The following is a 24,674-nucleotide window of genomic DNA, read 5'->3' as shown; positions in this document are numbered from 1 at the left end:
TATTTTATTTTTATTTTTACATAGATATTTGGCAGGAAAGCTTGACAGGAAGACCCCAACGCGCCTTCCTGGACAATTAATTACAAAAAATGCAGAATTTTATTATTAAATAAATCACTGTATTTCCAGAAGCTGAAGAACACGAAATAATAATTAATTACATAATTAATCCATTGAAACATCTATGGATTTTGATTTGTACATATTTTTTATAAATTATACACACAATACATACAGAAGATTTGTGACAGCGGGAAAGATGATTTTTTGCCAATTTTGAGGAACCGTTTCAACATTGATCAGATAAAATTGGTAAATCTGATAAGAAACAATCGATTTGGAGTCACAAATATCCCCAAATCAAACCAGCAGTATGGCGGATCGAACCCTTGGTGCTAAACATACACGCTACCATTAAGCCATACTGCTGGCTTATATCGTCAATCAGTTTGAAATGATGATTGAATTGAATGATCCCTTGCAAATCACTGGTCCAAAAGGTTTCGTAAAATATTTTACATCTCTTTGAATTTTCATTCTAAAACTCAAAGTAATAATAAAAGAGAGAGAGAGAGCAATTCAAACCCTTCTCTTATTAATTTTAATTCAGGCTTTCACAATTCTCATTTCCATGTTGCTTAATACATTGACAAATTTATAATTGGAAAGTAAGCAAAGCGTTAAACTTCAACAAGTGGTAGCCTTCATCGATCGGTTAATCTTTGTTTCGACAATAATTTTAACGATTGTATCTCTCAGAATTGGTATCGTCATTTAAAAACAAGCAAGTTACGTTTCAATTATCAAGTTGCGAACTTGGCGCTATTTGCACAGTTTATTTGCACGTCAAATATATGTACATATTATGTTTGACTTTAAAGGAAAGTTTTTGCGAAGCTTTGACCGTAAACTTTCACTCGTACAAAATGCACGAGTAAATTAATATGAATCGACTGAACCAATTAATTTCTGCAAAAGACCTTTGACGAATGCGTGCAAATAACTTCGCCTCGGCGAACTTGCCTAATTAAAACGCGTTACGTGAAAACTTTCAGGCGTCTGAAAAAAATGTTTCGAACAACATTCAATTCGAAATATTTGAATGGCGTGTTGAGAATCTCGATATCTCGAATTCATATGTTACTGTATCCACATTCATACATATACGAAGTATCAAAATTTGAAGGATTGTGTTCATAAAACATTCGACTTTCACATATTTTATTAAATACTATAGCATATGCTAAAAGGAACCGCCGTTATAATTAGTTTTCGAGGATTATCTCCAGGTTTAAGTGCTGTCGGCTAACAATGGAGACCCCCGAATGGACTTAGTGGTCGAGAACGGCAGCCAGTCACTTCCCGCTAGAGTTCTCAGAACTGACAGCGCGAAAGCGTGGGACTGCATGCCGAGACCGTGAGACTGCATATCTAATACGTGTAATAATAAAAGACTATAACAATAGGTAAACAAACTTGTCGAGGAAGATGCACTGAGTGATCTGTCCTTTATAAGCAGGTACTTAGGCCATACCAAGGCGTTCACTAAATGCTGTGAAGCGACTTTGGCCTTTTATTTGGATCCTCCACCCACCCCTACGAAACAATACATATATTTAATTTATACCATAGTGTCGTGACCGGTCGATAGACCTCAAATCGAAACTAACCAAATATGTTCATATCTACTGTTACGTACGCCGCGGATTGAGCGAATTGCACTTGGACCAACGGATATCTGTTATCGGATTAACTAAGTGCATGCACTTACTTCCATGGATTATATCTGGACTCTAAGTGCATTTAGGCTAAACAATGACCGTTATTAGTTATTTCTTAGAATCGGTACGGGGAGACCCAATGTCGTGGAAATACATATCCGAATACGTGACTATACAACAGGTAAACAGATTAGGCGTCCTGAGAGATCTACCCTTTATAAGGCGGTACGTAGGCGATATCATGTCATTCTGGACTGAGCACTGCCAGTGCGTGTATCTCCTTAATCATCAATAAATGCTGTGAGACGACTGTTGGCCTTTTACTTGGATCCTCCACCCACCCCTACGCAACAGTACCATATACAAATTTCAAATATCAATGAAATCAAAATTAGTAGGTGCATATGAGCTACATATGTACATAGTTTCTGAGGAACAGTTTCAAACCGTCTCCTCTTTGTAAATTTTCTTTTGATTTGTGTTACAATTAATGGAGTTGAAATTTCGTATACGAATAAATGGTAGTCATAAGTTAAATAAAATTGTACTTCTTGTTTTGTCAGAATTACATGTATGAGTTTATGCGTACGTAAATAAAATATAAACATATTTTATAAAGTTTGTGTGCTATAAACTAATTACGGTACGATGATGGAAAAACTATCAAAGGAAAATTATTTCTAGTGGTTTTTGCTATGCAGAATATTATTAACGTCGTTTATCACTTTCACTTTAAACCACTAGACAAGTTATTAAATATTATTAAATCACAAAGAAAATGTAATTAAAAAATTAGTTCCAAGTTTTTGGTGGTTGTTCCTGTTTGGAAACACAAAAAAAATGTTTGTAGATGAAATTAAAATGTTTCATGTCTATGCATGAATAGTTTAACCAGCAGAATAGACTAGTGGTTAGCATATAGTGCTTTGAACAAAGCGGTCACGGGTTCAAATCCCACTGGTTTCTACTTGCCAGACCTTTGATTTGTGACTCCAGCTCGATCGTTTCCTATCAGAGTTTGCCAATTTATCCGATTTTCATTGAAACGGTTCCAACAAATCAGCAACTTTACCCATATTCTCGCAAAATCTCGAGTTTGATATGTATTTACTTTGTATAATACTAATAATACTTGTATCAAATGTACAATGTTTCTGGCCAGGAAGGCGTATTGAGGTTACCTGTTGGGGGGGGGGGGGGGGGGGTTAAAAATCTTTTTTGATTATAAGTCAAATTTGGTGAAAGATACAAAGAGTATAAAATTTGGTGAGTCCAAATTGAATAAACTGTAGATTTTAAAACGGACATCCAATATTCATATTTTTATTACATGTATGTATATATGTGTGTATATATGTATTTAGATACCAGCTAAATTGCCTGGCGTTGCTCAGACGATCTTTAGTTAAAAAAAAAATAGTTTAGTAATCCTGGTGTATGAAATGAAAGAGTGATATTTTTTTAAATAAATGCTTTCGTTCTTTATTCATTCAATTATCAATTAGTACTATATACAATTGTGATTGTTGTTTAAACATACAAGTAATAACTAACTTTATATTATTGTAATAATAATCCGACAATTGCTGCTTTCATATTTAATTATTTTTCGGGTTAACCGCTATAATCTATGTTGTTTGTTTACATAATAATTATTAATATATTATATAAGTATATCTAGTCATTTTTTTTTTCATTTAATTATAATCAAGGGGGATATGATTATTCTGATATAACACTTCATCATTTATATAAAATTACAATAAAACGTTTTAAAATTACGACCATTGATACACGTTAAAAAAATAATTCATCGTACATGTACGAGTATGTATGCTCATCGTGAATTTTGCAATGTTTATTTATTTATTTTATTTTGATTATTGCTCTATGCAATTCACCACTACTGAACAAATTGTAATTTATTCATTAATTTTTTCTATCAGTGAAATTATTTATTTTTTAACTTTATTATTGTGATCTTTTGCTGATGCGATTTCAATGATTTAGAATTTCGTGAGTCCATTTTTTATAGGAAAATGGTCGAAACATGCGTTTTTAAATATTTTTCATGTATAAAAACGATTAAAATAAATAACGTACGAAAGATTTGGCAAACTCTAGTTAATAGACAGAATAATTAAAATATCGTACATTTATATGGTTAGATCACTCGACAAAAAACTCATTACAATATAAAAATATCATATACGTATATATGAATTATACATATAAAATTTTCAACCAAAGAATTGAATAAAATATACACGTGGTATCTCAAAATATAAATTTAAATTAAAAATAAACATACATACATTGAAATAAGAATACTTAATAACTTCAATGCTGAATTTCTGTTTGTGTAGTTAAAATTTTGAAATCAATTTTATTAATATTGCACTGCATTCCAATGACAATACGATATTCTATAAAAATTGAATTATTTGGTTACCATATCAACTAAACAATATTCATTACTTAGAATGAAACTTTATAAAACCATGTAACATAAAAGCATTTTTACACAATAGAAGTGTTGATGTTTTTGAACCAAATATAGACTTTTAATCAATGATTTGAAATAAATAGTGGCTTATATTATATAATATAAGACAAAGAGTGATATTTCGAAAACGTGACTTCACGATATGTAGATTTAAATGCCAGTCTATTATATCTCATAGTGTGACGTCACGCGTACATTAAAGTGTATGCTTTATTGATTCAAATTAAACTTGTTCTACGGATGTGATAAAATGACAATTATAATATGTTTTGAAAAAAAAAACCAATAAAATGTAGGATTCTGTAAAATTTAGACAAAGATAAACTGAGGTCCGTTCTTGGAGCACGATTTTACAGCACAGCTCTCTGAATTGGTCGAGTTGCTGCCACCCATTGGATAGTCATCGTCGTCATCTGGGGTGATTCTGAGCCATTTTCCATGGCAGTGGGGTGCAGAGAGGGCTGAAAATCTGGTCGACCTTGACATGACACCGTGACCTTGGCATCTCCAGTCGAGGCTTTTGCGCAAGGCTTCGCTCTCGCATCGGACGCAGACTCGTTCACCTGCAAATACATATTTACATAAGTATATATTTTCTTTTTATTATAATTTTTCCATAGTAAAATTCCTCCAGGGCCTCACTATTGATAACCATATACATACATATGTATGTAAAAAGTACATTAGATCAAAGAGAAAATGAAAATTTGGGATATCCCACAATGGAATTAGTAGCATCGTATCAAGAGAACGTTAAATGAAAAAAAATCACTAATTTTCAACAATGTCTTGTGCCTTCAACCAATCAATTTATCTCGACAAAAAATTGCGTCCATTTGTATTAGGCAAAGTTAAAGAATGCCGTCTCTACACACTATATAGTGATCCTGGGGCAAACGAACCACCCAAGTTTACTTAGATTTGAAATTAAATTATTTTCGTAAGGTTGTGTTTTTTTGAACGATTTTAAGACTATTACACATCCTTACTATGTGTCCCTTCACAAATTGAATCATATGCAATATGTGTCATACTGCGGCAAGGTTTTTGACGAATACCCTACCCATCTACTCATTCTGGTGTTCCTCAAGGTTCCAATTTAGGTCCCCTGCTTATTACAATTTTTCCATAGTAAAATTACGTTCCCTGCAGAGCCTCACTATGGATAACCATATACATACATAGTATGTACATAGTACGTTATGTTAAAGTAAAAATGAAAATTTAGGATATACTACGGTGGGAATTAGTAGCATTGTATAAAAAAAAACGTTAAATAAAAAATATTCATTCATTTGAAAGAATGTCTTGTGCCTTCAACCAATTTTATCTCGACACAAATTTATTAAAATTGGTTTTTCATCATATATGAACATATGTGTATCTATATTTTTTAAAATAAGCATGATTTTTTTAACATTTAAAAAAAATAATTCTCGTGAATGAATAATTAGAGTTCAAGCTGCCATTTTGCCTGGAACTCCCATTTAAAGCGGTCCTTTCAAAAAATCATAATTTATTTCATGTCCCTGTCATTATTTTCAATATAAAAAAAATGTTGAGAGCTTTTTTGAGTATCAATCTTAATGTTAAACCCAAAAAAATCCGAAAAATATCTTTGATATGAAACATGAATTCTTTGATATGACAAAAGTGTTCCACTAGAACCTTGTGACAATTTCACACACATGACAAATACAAATAAATATTTTTCAATACCACTTCATTGTGACATAGTGAGTTTTATATAATCAACTAAATGCAGAACATACTGTCATGGTGACTATGAATTATATTTATTTATGTATTATAGTAAAATAATGACTCACCTTCTTGAAGTGCTTTATACGATGTTTCTTTTCGGCAAGCTTTCGACGCTTTCAATATTTCGAACTCGACACAGTACCTGCAACAATAAGATACACGCATTTGTATTATTCAGTATATTTATACACGTTATGTATTACGGTACATTAAAACGAACTGTGACTCATTATGCGCATTATGAAATAAAGTGATTCGTTCTTTTTGTCGCGTCGGAGACGAAATTCTTTAAGCGTTAACGCTGCGAATAATATTTCAAGTTAAGAAGAAGAAGAAAAAGAAGACGAAGGCTGGAAGGTTGAAGGGGGAGGAATGGGGTGGAAAAAGTTATAAAAAAGACCCTGATTTAAATACAGAAGCGTCTGTTCGTCGAATTTGAATAACATAGGAGGAGCTGAAAAATCAGTTCTAACGACCTTTTTAGCTTTACGTATCCGTACAGCGAGGAATTAATGAATCATTTTTTAATAACGTTTACCACATTTTTTTCATATTAGAAAATTCAGTCATTTTTTCTTTACGAGAACTATCTTCAACTAGTATATTGAACGTTGATATTTCAAGTGATGGTTTTGGAAAAAAATTAAAGCTATACATTTGGAATTAAAGATGGGATGGATTACAACTGGTACCTTAAACCATTGCTTACTGACAGAAGCACCTTTCCACAAAGGTTCCCAATAAGAATTTTTGTGGAAAGATTCATATTGATTCATTGTAAAAATATTCCTGATTGATTGAAACATACAAACACATCCATACATACTGGCTATGAGAGCATTTTCGATACAAATTGAGCGCAAACGTAGGGAAATTTACACAAAAGTTCTACTCCCGGTTGTTAGATTTTGTTCAAAATTTTTTTATTATTTAAAAACACGGTAAATGTTACGAAAATAAAATCAAGAAGATAGAAATAATTTAAAAGGTCAAAATAAAATAATGAAATATTGTTTTAAAAAAACTTATTACTTCCGGTAAACGAATCCTAATCAAAACCTCATCAACTCTAAGTTAACAGTTAAGGAATAGAAATTTAATGGTGTGGAAAAAACCCCACTTTCAGTTTAATGTTTTTTTTTTATTTTCATCACATTAAAAGCACTACTTCTGGTTGAGGTAAAAATATTTAAAATTTTTATTGTATAAAGTTTGTAATTTCTATGTAAAGTAAAAAAATCAGTCTGATTAATTCAGTGGTTTGGGGGATAATTGAATCCAAAAACTTAGGTACCATTTCCAGTCAACTTATTTATGTCGTATCAATAAACATTTCAGTAACTGTTACTAAATTTCAGTTCGATAGGACTAACGGTATTCAAAAAATCCCCGAAATACACAGACACACACATCTTTTCTAAATCATGGAAATGCCATCAGTGATCGATTCCAAGTTCGAATCAATCAAAATTTCGAGTTGGAATTATTACTACGTACAAAGATAAACTAAAAATCGAAACAACAGCTATAATGGGAGACAATTTCCAATCAATTACAATTTTGAATAAAATCGACATAAATATTATATATTTATATAGCAAAGCTTAATACTACACGTTGGACTTCAATACTTAAACTGTTAGTTGTATATATAATTAGTGCAAATTAGTGGTCGTATGATCCAGCGTTCGTCAAATGTTCTCATAAGCGAGTGCAAACTGGTTTTTGCATGATACAGATTTTGTACAATCAACCTATGTATAGTGAATATATATGTATACATATCTTATATTATATTATTACGCGGCTACGGCCCGTGGGTAATTTAAAAAATGAAAAATATAATAAATGCTCACAAGAAGGGTAGGGAAAAAAGGTCGACTCGTAAAAAGTACGCGAGATATGCGTCATGCGAGCATGAAATAAAAGCCGGAACACTACTCGGTACGCTCATGTATTATATATGTATGTATATGAAGTCATTTTTCCTATGTTGAGTGAATAATAAAATAAAAAGAAATATGTACGGCGGAAGAGAGAGTGTTATGTCTGTGTATATATTTTTATAACGGGGATTGAACGACCCTTTTAAATTAGACTAGGTATTTTTTTTTGTTTCGAGTTTTATGCTTGTAAAGTTGTGTAATATTATACGTTTGTGTCGTTGTGAGCGATATATAAAAATATGGTAATTTTCGGACGGTCTAAATTTATTAATAAAATGGCTGAAAGTCATTTGGTCGCCTCGAGAATTCGTTGAATTAACAATTCGCCGAATAATTAACTACACTGGACAACAGCGATCTATAATGTGTGTGTGTAATTCGGCTAAATTTCAAAATTGTTTATTAAATTAGACCTTATTATAAAGATTAATATAAATCGGCTTTACTATAAAGATTAATTTTGTGATCAAATTTCAAACTTTGAACGTGAAAGCCAAGGTTCTTGATTCTACCTATAATACACGAAGCTTCAAATAATTAATTTGGTGGCAGAATAGTTTGGAATTAAATTATTGGATGAGAATTTTTTTTATTTATTTTTTTCAATTAAAGCTGTCAAATATTCCGATTATTCGAATAACGAATTTTAATCTTTAAAATATCTTTATAAAGTTTCAAAGGTCAAAATGTTATTGGAATTATAACGGAATCCCAATCTGGCGCATCGAATCGAATCGAATGTGATTCGTAGGTCGAAGAAAAAATTAGTTTGTGTAAAAAAATATTTGAATACGCAGACTTGAGACTCAAGACTTAGATCATGTTATTTTTTATATTTAATTTTTAAATCTAATATATAATTTCGAAAAATGTATATACATATACATATGTATATGTAACATTGGTTGGTTGGTTGGAAAAAACACATTCGATTTTTTTTTTTTTCGATTCATAGGTGCCGATTCGATTTTTTTTCGATTCAAAGGATTCGAAGGCCCCCGGGGCGAAAGCTCAGGGGGCGAAGGCCAAGGAGGCGAAAGCTCAGGGGGCGAAGTCGAAGATGAAGAGACTTAGTATATGTGAATATTTGTTTGTTCGTGACAGTCAATTTAATAAAAAAAACAAATGAATGTTCAAATAAATTTATATAAAATAAAACTATTCAAATAAATTTAATAAAATGTTTACTATTAGATTAGCCATGTTTAAGCGGATTATATTAAAAATATCGAGCGAGGCCGGGTAAAATCACTAGTTATATATATAATTGTATATATTTGATAGTTTTTTTGTGTACGTATGTACATATACCAGTGGCATGGACTGGTGGTTTACATATTATGCTTTCGAGCAGAGTGGTCATGGGTTCGAGTCCCGCTGCTGGCCAGACCTTGGTTTGTGACTCCAGCTAGATCGTTTCTTATCAGAGTTTTCCAATTTTTCTGATTTTCATTGAAACGGTTCCTGTAAAATTGGCTTTTCCTATCCAATTTTCTATTGCAAACCTTGAGCTATTGTTATATCTCAAGTTTCGCCAGATTGCTCTCCATAGATGTCTCTGTGGATGATTATTGAATGTAAAAATTCGTATTGTTAATCGGTATTTAAAAATTAGATTAACCATGCTAAAATTTCATGTGAGACTCACTGTAAAAGAAATATGATTTAGCCAGCCGCATAGATCGGTCGTTAAGCTTTTGCCCAACAACGAGAGGCGCCGGGTTCGATCCCATGAGCTGACCTCGATTGAAAAAAAAATACTGAGTATATCTGTAGTGTTGCTGGTCAGACCTGGATATTTGCGACTCCAAGTCGATCGTTTCCTATCAGAGTTTGCCAATTTTCTCTGATTTCATTGTTGAAACGGTTCCCGGTTAAAAATTGGCTAAATCCTTCCTACCTACTATGTTCACCACTATTTAAGTATGATTAATGTACAATAAAATGTATGTACAATTCATAGATGTCTCGTTGATTTGCGAGTTTTTAGTGTCTCATAATTCAGCGACTTGTATAATAAAAATGCTGTATCGTTTGTAATTGGCCAGGAAGGTGCATTGGGATCAACCTGTAAGGCCTATACCTATAAATGAAATGTGTTTTCTGTTACGAGTTTTCCCAAGAATTAGTACCATACTATCATTTTTAAAAATGCCGAGACATTTTGATTGCATTCATATGTACAAATAGCATATACCAAAGTCAGTTTTATACGTGATTCACGTGATGGGACGACATCAATCAATTGCATGACGATTGGAGAAATCAAGAACGCGATTTGGAACGTACTCGCAGAGGGACGTATCAAGCGGAAACCAATTAGACGTCTGCCTCGACATTGTTTTCCCCCCAAAAAAAAGACAAGAAAAGCAAAAGGAAGTCTGTATTTTATATTGAATGTATGCGCGCACATAACGAGGCAGCAACAGCGGTCCCCCTAATGGGCCCCGAAAGGGTCCCATTCCCCGAGGGCCCACTCGCCGAGAAACCCATTTGCGACTATCCAACATGAGCTTACACCACTTTCAATATCTGAGACACGCGTATTCAAAACCACTACTTGTACACCCTTCGATCTTGCAACGAGTGGCTGATGTTTGAAAAAATAATAAAAAAACTGCGAAAAAGCTTGCCACAATACAAACATACTGAGTTTTATCGAATAAAGCTCCTTCTCAATTTTTTTTATATTAAAAAATATATGTTATTACGATTTTTGTGGTTTGAATGTGGTTTTATTTAGTTTGAAATTTCTCTTAATTCAATACTGTGCATCAAGGGGGTGGTTCTTCAAAGAAAATTATAAACCGCTAGGCAGTTTTTATTATATTTTTATTTTAAATATAATGGAAAACATACGGAATTAAAATATAATAATAAATAAGTAGACGGAGAAAAAAAAAATATATAAAAAAGACAATATTCAAATTCCTATTAAAGTTAGCAACCCATGGTTATACACATGTATATACTAGTGTTGTAACCGATGATATATCATCGCATGGATGTTGGCATATTAAGTTATTAAATAAAAAAAATGTGTCGTCCGTCGCGGTCGATTTTTTTAAATACCTTTTAAATATATTAAATTTAATATTCATAATATACTAGATGTATTACCCGGCTTCACTTGGTATTTAATATAAACCGCTTAAACATGACTAATCTAATAGTAAATATTTTATTAAAAAAATAAAAAATAGCCAGTAGTAACCCGTCTAGGGCTACGCCCTCTGCACCCCCTTGATCCTTTTCCGTCTAGGGCTACGCCCTCTGCGCCCCCTGAGCATTTACCGTCTAGGGCTACGCCCTCTGCGCCCCCCAAAATCGAATCGGCGCCTATGAATCGAAAAAAAAGTAAATCGAATATTTGTTCGATGACGTCACGGATGTACGAACGAACGAACGAAGGATACATATGTACATACAAACATACATGCCTATATACATACATATGTACATAGAAAGTCTCTTTCCAAATTATATATTAGATTTAATTGTTTAATATGAAAAAAAGGTAAAAACTACCTACCTATGTACATACACGTGAACAATATGAAAATTAATTAATTAAATGAATTTTCTCTGCTATGTGGAAACATTGGTAGCAATCAGTATATATAGAAGCTTTTTTCTTTTTTTATTGTATTCCTATATACGTTTTGGTAGTAGTTAAGCTCAGACGTACATATGTACGTCGAATCGAAACGAATATTATATCAGACAGACACACAGATTAGCGTCTTTATATATGTATATGAACATATATAATGATGATTATAAAAACAAAAAAATAACAAAAATATAGTAAATATAAATAAAATAATGACAATGAATCAACCAGAGATTTGCTTCTTCACCTTACACTTAAAAGTACTGATTGAATTAGAGAACAAATCATCTGTACAATCGTAAAGACGGCATTTCCGGGCAATTGTATCATTAAATGAAGTATTATCCTTAAGTTGATGAAACAATATTGATTTTATTGATTAACAACTCATTTGATGAAAAGACATGTTATGTTATTAATTTCAATCGAACATGTACACTCGATTTAACAGATTGGTCCAAAGCGACGAACGTATTTAATAAATTGGCGGATATCAAGACATTGAATAACTTAAGATTTGCAAGAGAGATTGGAAAGGAGATGCCAGTTTACAGGAACTGTTTTAATGATAATCAGAAATATTGGTAAACTCTGAAAGGAAACCATCGAACTGGAGTCAGAAACCAAGATCTGGCCCAACAGCGGGACTCTAGTGGGACTCGAACTAGTGACCACTCTGCTCGAAACAAATTATACTAATCACTAGTCTACGCTGCTGGTTATGAAAAGTCCGTCGATTATTGCTTTTTTGATGTTTAGTTCTTAATGAAACAATTTCTATTTCAATTCCGATACTTGGATAGTGTATCAAATTTGATCTTAAGTTGAAAACTATATACAAAAACACATACAAGCAAGCATTTTTATATCTGTAGTTTGAATATGTATAGAACAATTACTTGATTGAAAAATGCATAATTTAATTTATAACTCTTCGTCTGAGTTAATTGCCATTGAAATGATGTTTTCAAATTAAAAATCAAATATAAATTGGATTTTTTAATAATGGGATTTCGAAAGAAAGAAAAATAAGTGGGTTGCGTTTAATAAGATTTTTCATTAAATTGAATCTAAGATTGAGCTTAGGCAATGAAACCTATAATGCTACGTACATACTTTTAAAAGTCGTTAACGCGTTTCATCCAGATAGAAAAATATTTATTAAATTCCCCAGTAAGTTGAACATCCGATAGAGACAATAGAATTAAGACGGTCGTAAAAACTTTAGGGCATCGTTATTGTTATTAAAAACGAAACATTATCCTCGTAAAAGTGTACGTTTATTTCGAAGGAAAAGCTCCAGCAACAAAGCCGCTCGTGAGCTGGGGGCGTTTATTTAAAGAATGCAATCAAATTAATTGTAGTAAATCTTCAAAAGTGCGAACAAACTTTCAGGCGAAAGCTCAACGTTGTATTTTTTCGTAAGGAGAATTCCAACGGAAGAAGCGAGAGAAGAAGACGACGAAAAATTAGATAAGCGTCCATTTGCATTAGGCAAAGTTAAAGAATGATTAACGAAATACCCGGCGACAAATATCCGAAATTTCCCGTCACTATACAATATAAAGTGATCCTGGGGCAAACGGACGATACAAGTTCAGCTAGATTTGAAATAAATTGATATTTTCGTTAGGTTGTCTTTCTATTGAACGACGTATGAAGCATTGACCACTCTTACCACGTGTCCCTTCACAAATTGAATTTTATGAATCGGAGTCAATATGTTTCATACTGTGGCAAAGTCTCTGCCGAATACCATACCCATTCTGGTGTTCCTCAAGGTTCCAATTTAGGTCTTCTTCTTATTACAATTTTGCCATAATAAAATTATGTTGCCTCACTATGGTAGACGTATATATTATTGTCCACTCTTATTACATATCCCTTCACGCATTAAATCCTATATGAATCTACATATGTAGATAGTCCAAAAATGTATAAGGCAGTTCGTTATTCTCTAATTTACATATGATACATATGTTACATACATATATAGGTAATTAATACTATTTTATCCTATTTTTGAGATAAAAAGCAGGTAGTTTGAAATTAATTTCACCGCACACGCGCTCTCACGTTATGAGTAAAGTTTGAGGAGTTTTGATTGCCCTCAGTAAAATTTAGTGTGTTTTAGGAGTGCAGAGGATCTCTCATGTAAACAGTTTGCGTCGCGATAACGTCTCGTGTATTTTGAATAAACCCCGAGAGTGAGTGGAAATGGGGAAATAAACAAAACATTATTTTACGTACGTATAAGTAAATATGAATATCATATCTAATACGAAAATACAAAGGAGCTTTTGGGAACAAAGTATGTTTTTTTTTTAAAGAAATGTATTGATTCAAACATTAGAGTGATCCTTATTATTTTCCAAATTGTGTATCAAAACCAAAATTTATTTACCTGTAAGGCTATCCTGGTATATATGTATGTAAATAAATAAAAATAATATCAATGGGCACAACATTAGTACATATTGTATACTACCTATGTATATGTAGAATATATGCTATATAAATTTAACATATTTAATAAACGTTGTTATCATTAACGACCTTGAACCGTAGCTAGTGACGACCCTAAATCAGACAAAATTTACTCAGATCTCCAACCATCTGTACCTAATGTAATTTTCACCAGAATACAATATATAATTCAATTTTCTAGTTACAATCAGGGGTAGATATTTTTTTGGTGTTTGATGAAACGCAATTCTGAAAAACCTCACGAAAACCTCACCAGATATGAACATAACATTATACGAAATTTTTTTTGAATACGTAAAGCGATCAAAAAGTTCCCGAAGAGTGGTTATTATAAACAAAATATTGTATATTATATATTTATAACTAATTAATGCTAGCTTCAACTTTTTGAAACTGTTTGTTTTATTAAGTGTTCGCAACAGTGCTGTACGTTACTTAGTAATTAAAATATCAGTTTGAGATTAGCTTTAATATAAAATTGAAGAATTACAATCAAAGAACGCCTATTTTCACCGAAAGGGCTTAAAAGCTGTTTCAACTTAAACGGATCATGACTATTTATTTAAATATTTTTTGCCACAGTGACATACCAGAATACTGTAACGCGTCACTGTGACCAGACTTATAAGCATGATACAAATACTATACATATATAAGAAGGTTCCCGGAAAGATGCACGAAATTGCACCGAATAGAAGTGTAGTTTCGAGAAGTCATAATTTTCAAAGGCGATCAAAAAGAATTTATGCAATAAAATTCCACAAAAAAAAGTTAGCACCCTCGCACAACATACAAATACCCTTTGATGCTTTTTTGTGGAATTCTATTGTGTCAGTTCTCCTTGAGTATCCTTGAAACTTTGTATGTCTGGAGAGTGCATTTTTCCGGTCACCATATAAAAAAATTAGCGAGACATCTATGTTATAGATAATTAATTTTAGAAATCATATTCAAATAGTGGTAACATAGTAGGTAGGATTGTTTTTTCCAATATAACGTGTTAAGACAATAGCAGTGCAGTACAGTTGCTATTTTTAGCTCACACTTATGTTTGTTAATATATTATGATTCCTAGCATGTTTAAGTTTTCCCTATATTGTTGAAATATTAAGCAGCTAATTCTTTTTGACGAAACTTTTTGATCATCCAGTTGTGCTAACATTGGCCCGAGGCGTCTCAATCTAATAAGTTAATTGGGAAGCTTAAAGCTCGTGATCCGCCTCGCGCTAGAGGGCTGATTTGCATGTAAGGGCGTTTCCTGAAAATCTGTCCCAGAGCTAACTAAAACCTTAACTTAAGTCGAAGTTAACTTCGTGTCTCTAAGTTGTGCGGCCGACATAGCACTTGCCAAAACCCTCCCTCAATACAATGCAGTATTAATTGGCCCTTTGAAGGTTTTACGCCAACTTAATACGATATATGGGCAAAATCGAACTAGCGTTAAGTCCACTTTGGGGGACTACATAATATTTACGTATCCTTCCTTTGTCTATAAATATCTTGGTTGGATCGGATGCGGATACGGCCTGACTTTGGTCAAGTCGTTTCAAACGCAAACCAGGGTAAAGTTTGCACCAACGTAGTGTTGTGGCTGTTTTGCTCTAATGCAACAGATTTACATACATACATATATCTAATATATAATTTCAAAAGAGACTTTGTATGTATGTATGAATGTATATATGTATATAGATACATACTTACATACATACATACAAAGTATGTATTTAACTATGGCTTAACGGTAGCGTATATATTTAGCACCAAATGATCAATGGGTTCGATCCGCTATACTGCTCGTTAGATTTGGGGGTTTTGTGACTCCAAACCTATATTACATTAGTATAACTATATTATTTTTTTTATTTACGAACTTCCTACCCAAAAATACTTACATATATTTTTTATTTTTATTTTTATTTTACATAGATACATATATTAGCCAGCAGTTTGGCTTAGTGGTAGCGTATATATTTAGCACCACTGAGGTCAAAGGTTCGAGTCCTCACCACTGCTGGTTAGATTTGGGGGTTTTGTGACTCCAAATCGATCGTTTCTCTATCAGAGTTTGCCAATTTTATCTGATCATTGCTGAAACGGTTCCTGAAAATTGGTATTAGATCTAATCCTGTTGTCACAAAATCTGCCTGTGTATAATTTGTAATAATTATACACAGTAATCTGAAATCTATACATATCTCTATAGACATCTCTATAATTTCGTATTTATTATATGTATAAAAATTGTATACAAAAAAAAATCTAAAAATAATCCATAGATGTCTCTATGATTATTATTTCTGATTAATTGTTATATGCTATATATTCTGATTGTATATGTATGTATTACTGTATTTCTGATTTCTGATTGTGTATGTATTCTGTATTTCGTTAACGTACACCCGTTGCATTGGAGCAAATCTGTAATGGCGAGTGTATATTGATTTGTAACAATAAAATAAAATAAAATATAACAGAAAGGCTTGACAGGAAGACCCCAATGCGCCTTCCTGGACAATTAATTACAAATAATGCAGTATTTTATTATAACATAAATCACTGTATTTCCAAAAGCTGAAGAACACAAAATAACAATTAATTCATTAATTACAGAATTAATCCATTGAGACATCTATGGATTTAAATTTTGTACATAATTTTTACAAATTGTACATTAAATTTTACTGTTAATAGAAGATTTATGACAAAAGGAACGATGATTTTTGCCAATTTTTAAGGAATCCTTTTATTGTACATTAATCATACTTAAATAGTGGTGAACATAGTAGGTAGGAAGGATTTAGCCAATTTTTAACCGGGAACCGTTTCAACAATGAAATCAGAGAAAATTGACAAACTGTGATAAGAAACGATCGACCCGGAGTCACAAATATCCAGGTTTGACCAGCAGCACTACAGATATATTTTTCAATCGAGGTCAGCTCATGGGATCGCACCCGGCGCCTCTCGACACTAAGCAGAAGCTTAACGACCGAGCTATGCTGCTGGTTATGTAGTTATACTAATGTAATATACATTTATTTAATTATTAAAAACGAGCACAATTCTCCAGTTTGGATGACTGGCTTGTAAGGAATAGTATCATGACTAAAAATAAACTTTGAATCCGTATTAAACGAACACGTTTCACGTTTGATTACAATTCCTTCAGCCATTCGTACCTGTACGACTTCACCCTCCATTTCTCGACGTACATATTTTTATGACGTAATCCGACGAACTCGAGTAAATTCGCGAGCGTTTAAGCTTTTCAAGACGCACTTCAGACAGGAAGTGGGATGAGAGGGCGACGGGGTTGGGGGTGGAAAGGAAGAGTGGTGTTAAATCACCCAGCCGTGAAGTGCCATTGTGGATGTTGAGAAAGATGGCGTGTGGATGTTGAGGCCGTATGTCACTGTCAATTATTATGAGGTGAGCATTGTTTCGTATTAAATTCGACAAGGGCCACAACCACCTACCTCCACCTTAAGGGTCAGTTTCGACAGTGATCCCTTTCGAGTGTGTGGAAGTGAAATATTTGCATGATGACGAATCTTTTCGGTAGGGAATACAATTTGACAGACTCTTTTTCTGACATTTTTTTCTTGAGAGTACATGTATCTACATATATGAATGTACAATGTATAAATTTAATATATATATTTAATTTCGAAAGAGACTGCATATATGTATATACGCATATATGTATGTAACATTATTTCTTTGATTCGTAAAAAATACTTTCGATTCAAAGGATTCGAAAGCCACAGGGGCGAAGTCCCCGGATGCGAAGTCTCCGGGGGCGAAGTTCTGAGGGGTGCTGGGGGTGAAGGCATCGAGGGTGAAGACACTGGGGGGGCGCCGGATTCTGGTATACATATAATTTCGAAAGAGACTTAGTATGTATATATGTTTGTTTGTTCGTGACAGTCAATGTAATAATAAAAAAAATATAGAGTGAAAAAACAAAAAGGTATAGGCGTTTAGACAATTGAAATCTGACATGGCGAAAAGTAAGAAGAGTCTTAACAAACGCTGGATAAACGTCAGGCACTTATTCGTAGGAGAATTTTCAAAGGCGTCTAATACGATATTTTTTCACCATCGTAATGGCGGAGGATACATTTACTTATATTGACCAAAATGAGCAATATGGCAAAGTATGAAAACGATCGGATAAGGGGCAAAACTTTTTCAGAATTGTAAATTTATATAAAATAAAACTATTCAAATAAATTTGATAAAATGTTTACTATTAGATTAGTCATGTTTAAGCGGTTTATATTACAAATACCGAGCGAAGCCGGGAAAAACCACTAGTGTACATATATAAATGAATAATTATTCGATTTTCTCGATGATTACGAGTACCTACTATATACGTGTATCGTAGCTGGTAAGACACATATGTTTATTAAATCTAGATTGACCGTCTCCTATTAGAGTTTGCCTACTTATCTGACTTTATTATTATGGCAGTTCCAATAAAATCAGCATCGTCTCTCTCTTTCAACTAGTCCGAATTTGTAATGTGATGTACATATGTACATATTGTTATGTACCTCGCTTATCAATGTAGTCGACTTACCAGTAGGGATAAGACACATTAGTGATTTGTGGCACACCTAGTTTAATATATAACACCATTGATTTATAGCACACCTTAAACACTGACTAACCAAAATTGTACGACACGTGTCTTCAACACTTCATTGTTTTAAAGAGGAGTATATAAACTCATTACTGTTAGAATTTAAGTTAGTCATCACCATCGATTCCGAGAGTGACAGTCATCACCATCGACTCTGAGAGTGACAGTCATTACCATCGACTCCGAGAGTGGTAGTCAGTACCATCGAGACTCCGAGAGTAGTAGTCAACACATCAGCAGCAGAACAAAGTTAAATAATGAAGAAGTTCTACGTATCTCATTCTCTGGTGTTCCACAAGGCTCCCTCTTGGGACCTCTATTATTCAATATTTTCATCTTCGATATTGAAAAATGTTTTCAGAATTCAAATGTACTATTATTTGCTGATGATATGAAGATTTTCAAGAGAATAGACAACCGAAATGATACTTTGGCCCTACAAGATGATTTGTTCAGGCTAGAAGCTTATTGCAGCATAAATAAGTTGGAAATTAATGTAGCAAAATGCTCCTGCATAACCTTCACCAGAAAACTATGTCCAGTTGACTTTCCTCATTCAATCAACGGACATAGACTCACAAGGGTATCGGAAATTAGGGATTTGGGAGTCTTTTTAAACTCTGATCTATCCTTTAGTAAACATATTGACAATGTTGTAGCTCGAGCGTCGAAGGCCCTCGGGTTCGTCATCCGGTCCTCCAAATGCTTTACTTCTATAAAATCATACAAAATACTATATTGTGCATACGTAAGAAGTATTGTTGAGTTTGCATCCCAAGTTTGGAACCCAGAGTACTCTGGTGCAAGAGACAGATTGGAGCGCATTCAGAAGAGATTCTTGAGGTACGTCAGTAGCCGTTTTGGATTAACCTATACTTCCTATGAAGATGCTTGTAGGTGTCAGCATATACTTCCTCTTGTCAAAAGAAGGGAGATAGCTGACATCTCAACAATTTTGAACATCCTTAACGGCTCGATCGACTGTCCTCAATTATTGAGCAGACTATCATTGCGTGTACCAAATAGAATGACTAGATGTAATGAGCTCCTTTACATACCTAATACTTTTTCTAATTATGGAAGAAGCTCATTCATCTGGCGTGCAAGCTCCACCGTCAACACACTAATCTTAACAATTTCTATGTTTGACTTATTTAATATTAATGCTATACAAGCTAGAGTAATTATTGCAAATTTGTTTTTCGATGATTAATTTTAATGAAAATTTACGATTGTGATTATGAATTTTTATTTTGATGTATTTATTTTGTCTTTTTGTTTTTTGTTATATATTATATTTTTTTTATTATTTCATAATTTTTATCATATTATTATTCTTATTATTTTGATATTTTTATTATACTGTTATTTCTATTTTTTTTCTTTTTTTGTTTTCTTTAACTATCTTACTCTATTATCATTTTTGTTTCTTATTTTAAATGTTTGAGCTTTTCTTTTTTTTACCTATATGTGAAAATTATTAATGGTTTACTTAACATAATTATATTTTTTTTACTATCAATCTATGTAACTTAATAAACTGTAAATTTTCCAAATAAATAAATAAATAAATAAATTCTCCGTTCCATAATTAAATTCTACCAATAAGATAAATGTAACTCTTAAATAATAATAAAGTCATATTGGTTAGTTATATATATATATATATATATATATATATATATATATATATATATATATATATATATATATATATATATATATATATATATATATATATATATATATATATATATATGTATATATATTAATTTTCTGTTTTCAATACCGAGAGAAATCTTTAGCTGAGACGTACCCAGTTCTACGTTAAAAAAAATACTTTTTTGAGTAGGAATAATATTGACGGGAATAGGAATCGATAGGGATTTAATCTGAAGAAGTTAATTTAAATTTTATATTGAAGAAGCATCTTTCGACGGTTGAAATAATATTAGCGTTGCTTTTCCCCTTCGTCTCCATTTTGTTCACAATGGAATATCGCGTGATTGATTTTTAAATTGTTTTGTTTGTTGGGAACGAACGAACGAGCTAGCAGGCTAGAGGAAAATCGCCTTTTCCGAACTTTCCTTCACGATAGCATGAATGGCATTTTAATATTATATTATTTTTCACATTATTGTTTTTTTTATTATTATTTTCGATAGGTAAACAAGAGCTAAATATAGCGACGCGGAAAATGAGACAACGTCAGATCATAATGCCATACTCCATTCTGTTACAAGCTTAAATTGAATGTTCGATTTATGTATGTTTTTATAGGTTAAATATTATTTACACTATATATAGGGGGACAATAATATTTCAGATGTTAAGTGCTCGTTCGAAAAAATATATGTAAGCCTTCGTTTTGCTGAAAAATTTTGATATTTTTGTATTTTACAAAGTAATAGTTCCATAGGTATATTATTCTTTTAAAAATACAGGATTAGCAATAAATAATTTTAATACTGTGTCTCAATTCAAATTGGTGTAATTTTTTTGTTGAAGTTTCTTTTATGAATACATCATTATTTTTTATGTTAATTTTACATCCCAAAAAGAAAAAAAAAGCCAGAATTTAAGCTTAATCATCAGACTGGCCGCTTGGAATGGTAAAACAATAAATTTTATTCAAAAATTGTATATTTTATACAATTTCAAAAAGTTTATAACAATTAAAAAAAAGTATTTTATATACACATATGTACATATGTATATACATATATTTAAAATCATTAAATCTTTTAAGCAGTGACAATTCATTTCAAGTTATTTCAATGAAGTTTCAGGAAGATATGCTTGTATGTAAATTTTTCATACAATATTTAAAAATCATTTATCGCTTGAATTAGTACGTTAATATACTAATAAAAAAAACTCGATAGCAGTGCGTTAAGGTTGAAAAACTATTGAGACAGAAAACCAATCCTTATAAACGTGGTAAAATGAAAAACTATCGAAATAAATTTATAATATTACGAAAAAAAGTTTAAGAAAAGTATATTTTTGACTTTTAAAATTTGCTTGATAAGTAATTAAAAGTATTTTAAGCCATTAAAAAATCTCAATCAATAGAAAAAACATCCAATTATTGATTCAAATACTCTTTTTCAACACAGCATTACTACATTTTAAACACTCATATACGAGAAAAAACCTTCAAAAGCCATTATCATATTCGAATTCAGTGAGTAAAATGTAGTAAAGATTGATAAGTTTCCGCTAGGTATTTTTATTTTGCTCATTGTAAATAATAATAATAAATAATAAAATGAGGTTTATAAGCAATTTATTTAAAATTTGCGTTTTATATCCATATCAAATGTCAAACAGTAAAAAAGCAATTATGTACATATATTAAGCTTTCATTATCAGAAACATTCAATACAAATTTTAATCTCATTGATATCGATACTGTTTTTGTACACAACGAATAAAATATCATAATATTATAAAATATTTAGCAGATTTTAAATATTTCAGGCTATATATGTATACATATTATACCTGTGTATTCGTAAATACAAATGTAGCTTTTGACACTATATCAATAGGTATTGTAGGGCGAAAAGGACAAAAAAAAAACAATCCCTCACAGCATATCTTTTGTTGAGCTTCTATGAAATATGAATTTACTTATAAATATAGAGTAGAGATCAAAGGTAAAACGTGAGAGGTTTTATAAAGGCGCGCTTTAGGAGGATTCAGGGAAAAATCCCAGTTTTATAGTCTTAGTTTCAACGACAGATTTCATATCGCTCACATGCACATTATACGACGGGATTAGAAGGATTTACGGGGAAATTAATAATTTTCAATTAAACTGGTACAACTTCGGAGAGCTTTCCGCGTTCGCATATTTCTTTTAAACTTGTCTCGAGAAGCGGAAGAAGCGACAAAGTTAAAACCGAACAAAAATCTAGTGGTAAAGTTTTGTATACTTTGTGTATGTGTGGCGAATAGTTCGATAACTTCTCACTTTATACGAGCGCGCCTTTGAAAGTGAGTATATTCCATTAGGTATATGTATGTATGTACATATGAATATTGTACACTCATATGTATATTTTTTAGGGCTACCACATCCTGGTTATTATAAAAGATGACACATAATGTAATTAGTATTATACATATATCGTCCATTAACGGAGACAAGAGGAGATCGTAGCCATGAAATACTTGTTTCTAGCAATTTATTTAACCTTTGAAGTGTCTCTATTTGGGGTCGAGTAAGACCACAGTATTTTTAATTCAAAATACAGCTTTTTTCAATACAAATATATCTTATTAATCATTTTATACATCAACATAAAAAGTTTTTGTCGTATAGAATGTTTTTGACTATTTTTGTATTAAAAAATAACAAAAAAAATCAACATCAACACAAACGCACATTGTAGGTAAGGCCAACAGGCGACTGCATGACTCAATACCACGCGCCAAAAGCGACGAAAACAATAGCTTACGAAAATATAGCTGTTTCTTTCTCGCGCATTGATTCATCGATCAACAAGAATATGCAAGCGAGCAGTAAAAAACATGACTTATCGCTACCGCCTTTAAATCATACTTTGGAACGTAGAAATGTATAAATGTATTTTTTTTTACGATGTACTCCTTTTCTAAATCATACAAAATCTATTAAAATAAATTTCTTGTTGTTCATTCTTGGAATACAAGAAATATTGTGTGTATAGATTTGAAAACCACATAGTTATTATGAAAAACGTAAAATTTTGGGCACTTGCATCCTCACTTCGGTGAGAGAGGGTTAACTGATGAGGTTTTACAATAAATGATTTTTTACAATGAAATTAAATTAGTGGTCGATATGAAATAGTCACAAAAAAGTATTCTGTTGAAAAAGGCTTTTAAATTGATGTTATAACAGCATACAATTTATTTACTTAAGAATACTTGGAACCAACGGGTTTTTTTAGGGATTGCAATACCAGTATACCGGTTTACCGGTTAAGCTGCAAAATTTAGCCATCGGTAAATACCGGTAAATTTAAAATTTACCGGTATTTAACGTTAATTACTTTTTCGCGAATTTAGTTCATATACTGGCATATTATTGCATAATACTTCATTAAAAATCGATGCAAATGGTGTATTGTGGATAAGTTGTCTGGAAATTGTTTATTTTAAATATTTTATGTGGCAATTTCAAATTGATAAATTCTGTTAAAATTGCTAGAAAGCTTTTTTTATAAACTCTTTGTCCAACAAAAGATTCTCAGATACAAAATTGAGAGATTTGTTTTACAATACGTATCTCGTAGTGTATATAACTAATGTGAATTTTATGGACAGAGATTTATCAACAAATCTCTTTGAATCATTTTAAATCTCAGGGTAGTTTTTTTAATCGTAGGCCACGAATGTTACTTTAAGGTAGGATTTAAGACCAAAACAAAATATCTTATAAAAGCAAGCAACTTAGGTAGTTGTGAGAAGATTATTTTGCTTTTGTAATTCTTTTACAACTGGTGGTTCACAATTAAGGTGTTAGAACTGCATCAAAAACCAAAACTAGCGTGTTACAAGTTAAAATCGAAAGTTTGGTATTTTGGCATTGAAATCATGATCTATTTCTTGAATTATGGTATCAGCAAAAAATATGTTCGAGAGCAAAACATATAACAAAAAATTCGGCCAAGCAAAAATTTAAGACTTATGTTGAGCTCTTATGCTATTGTATAACGATGAATATAACAGGGAAATTTCTTTACATTTTTCATAAAATCAATGTAAAATTCGCATGTATAATTTCACAAAACAACCAGATTCATGTTTTTTTCACAGATCCGAACAAAACACGTGTTTCATTCAATGCCTACCATAAACGTTAACAAAATACTCACAAAGGATTATTTGTATAAGGACTTAAAATGTAACACAATATTAAATACGAAGAGTTTAGTAAAAATGGACGCTTTACGGGAAAGGGTTTTTGTATATGCATTTTGTTCAAACATTTTCC

General features: G+C 31.9%; 1 protein-coding gene across 1 annotated transcript in view; it reads right to left on the bottom strand.

The window, feature by feature from the left end:
* Positions 1–3,184: 3,184 nt before the first annotated feature.
* The window catches only part of vex (somatomedin B and thrombospondin type 1 domain containing protein vexed), a 188,962-nt gene continuing 167,472 nt past the window's right edge, over positions 3,185–24,674 (bottom strand). The window contains exons 5-6 of the mRNA XM_077439715.1: positions 6,057–6,133; positions 3,185–4,790 (exon numbers count right to left, since the gene is read on the bottom strand). Coding sequence (XP_077295841.1) covers positions 4,537–4,790; positions 6,057–6,133 — 331 coding nt within the window. The 3' untranslated portion in view covers positions 3,185–4,536. The remainder of the gene's footprint in view (positions 4,791–6,056; positions 6,134–24,674) is intronic.

Source organism: Arctopsyche grandis, chromosome 10 (assembly GCF_051622035.1).
Source record: "Arctopsyche grandis isolate Sample6627 chromosome 10, ASM5162203v2, whole genome shotgun sequence".
Lineage (NCBI taxonomy): Eukaryota > Metazoa > Arthropoda > Insecta > Trichoptera > Hydropsychidae > Arctopsyche > Arctopsyche grandis.
Note: the sequence above shows the minus strand (reverse complement) of the source record. Positions and strands in the feature narration are given on the sequence as shown.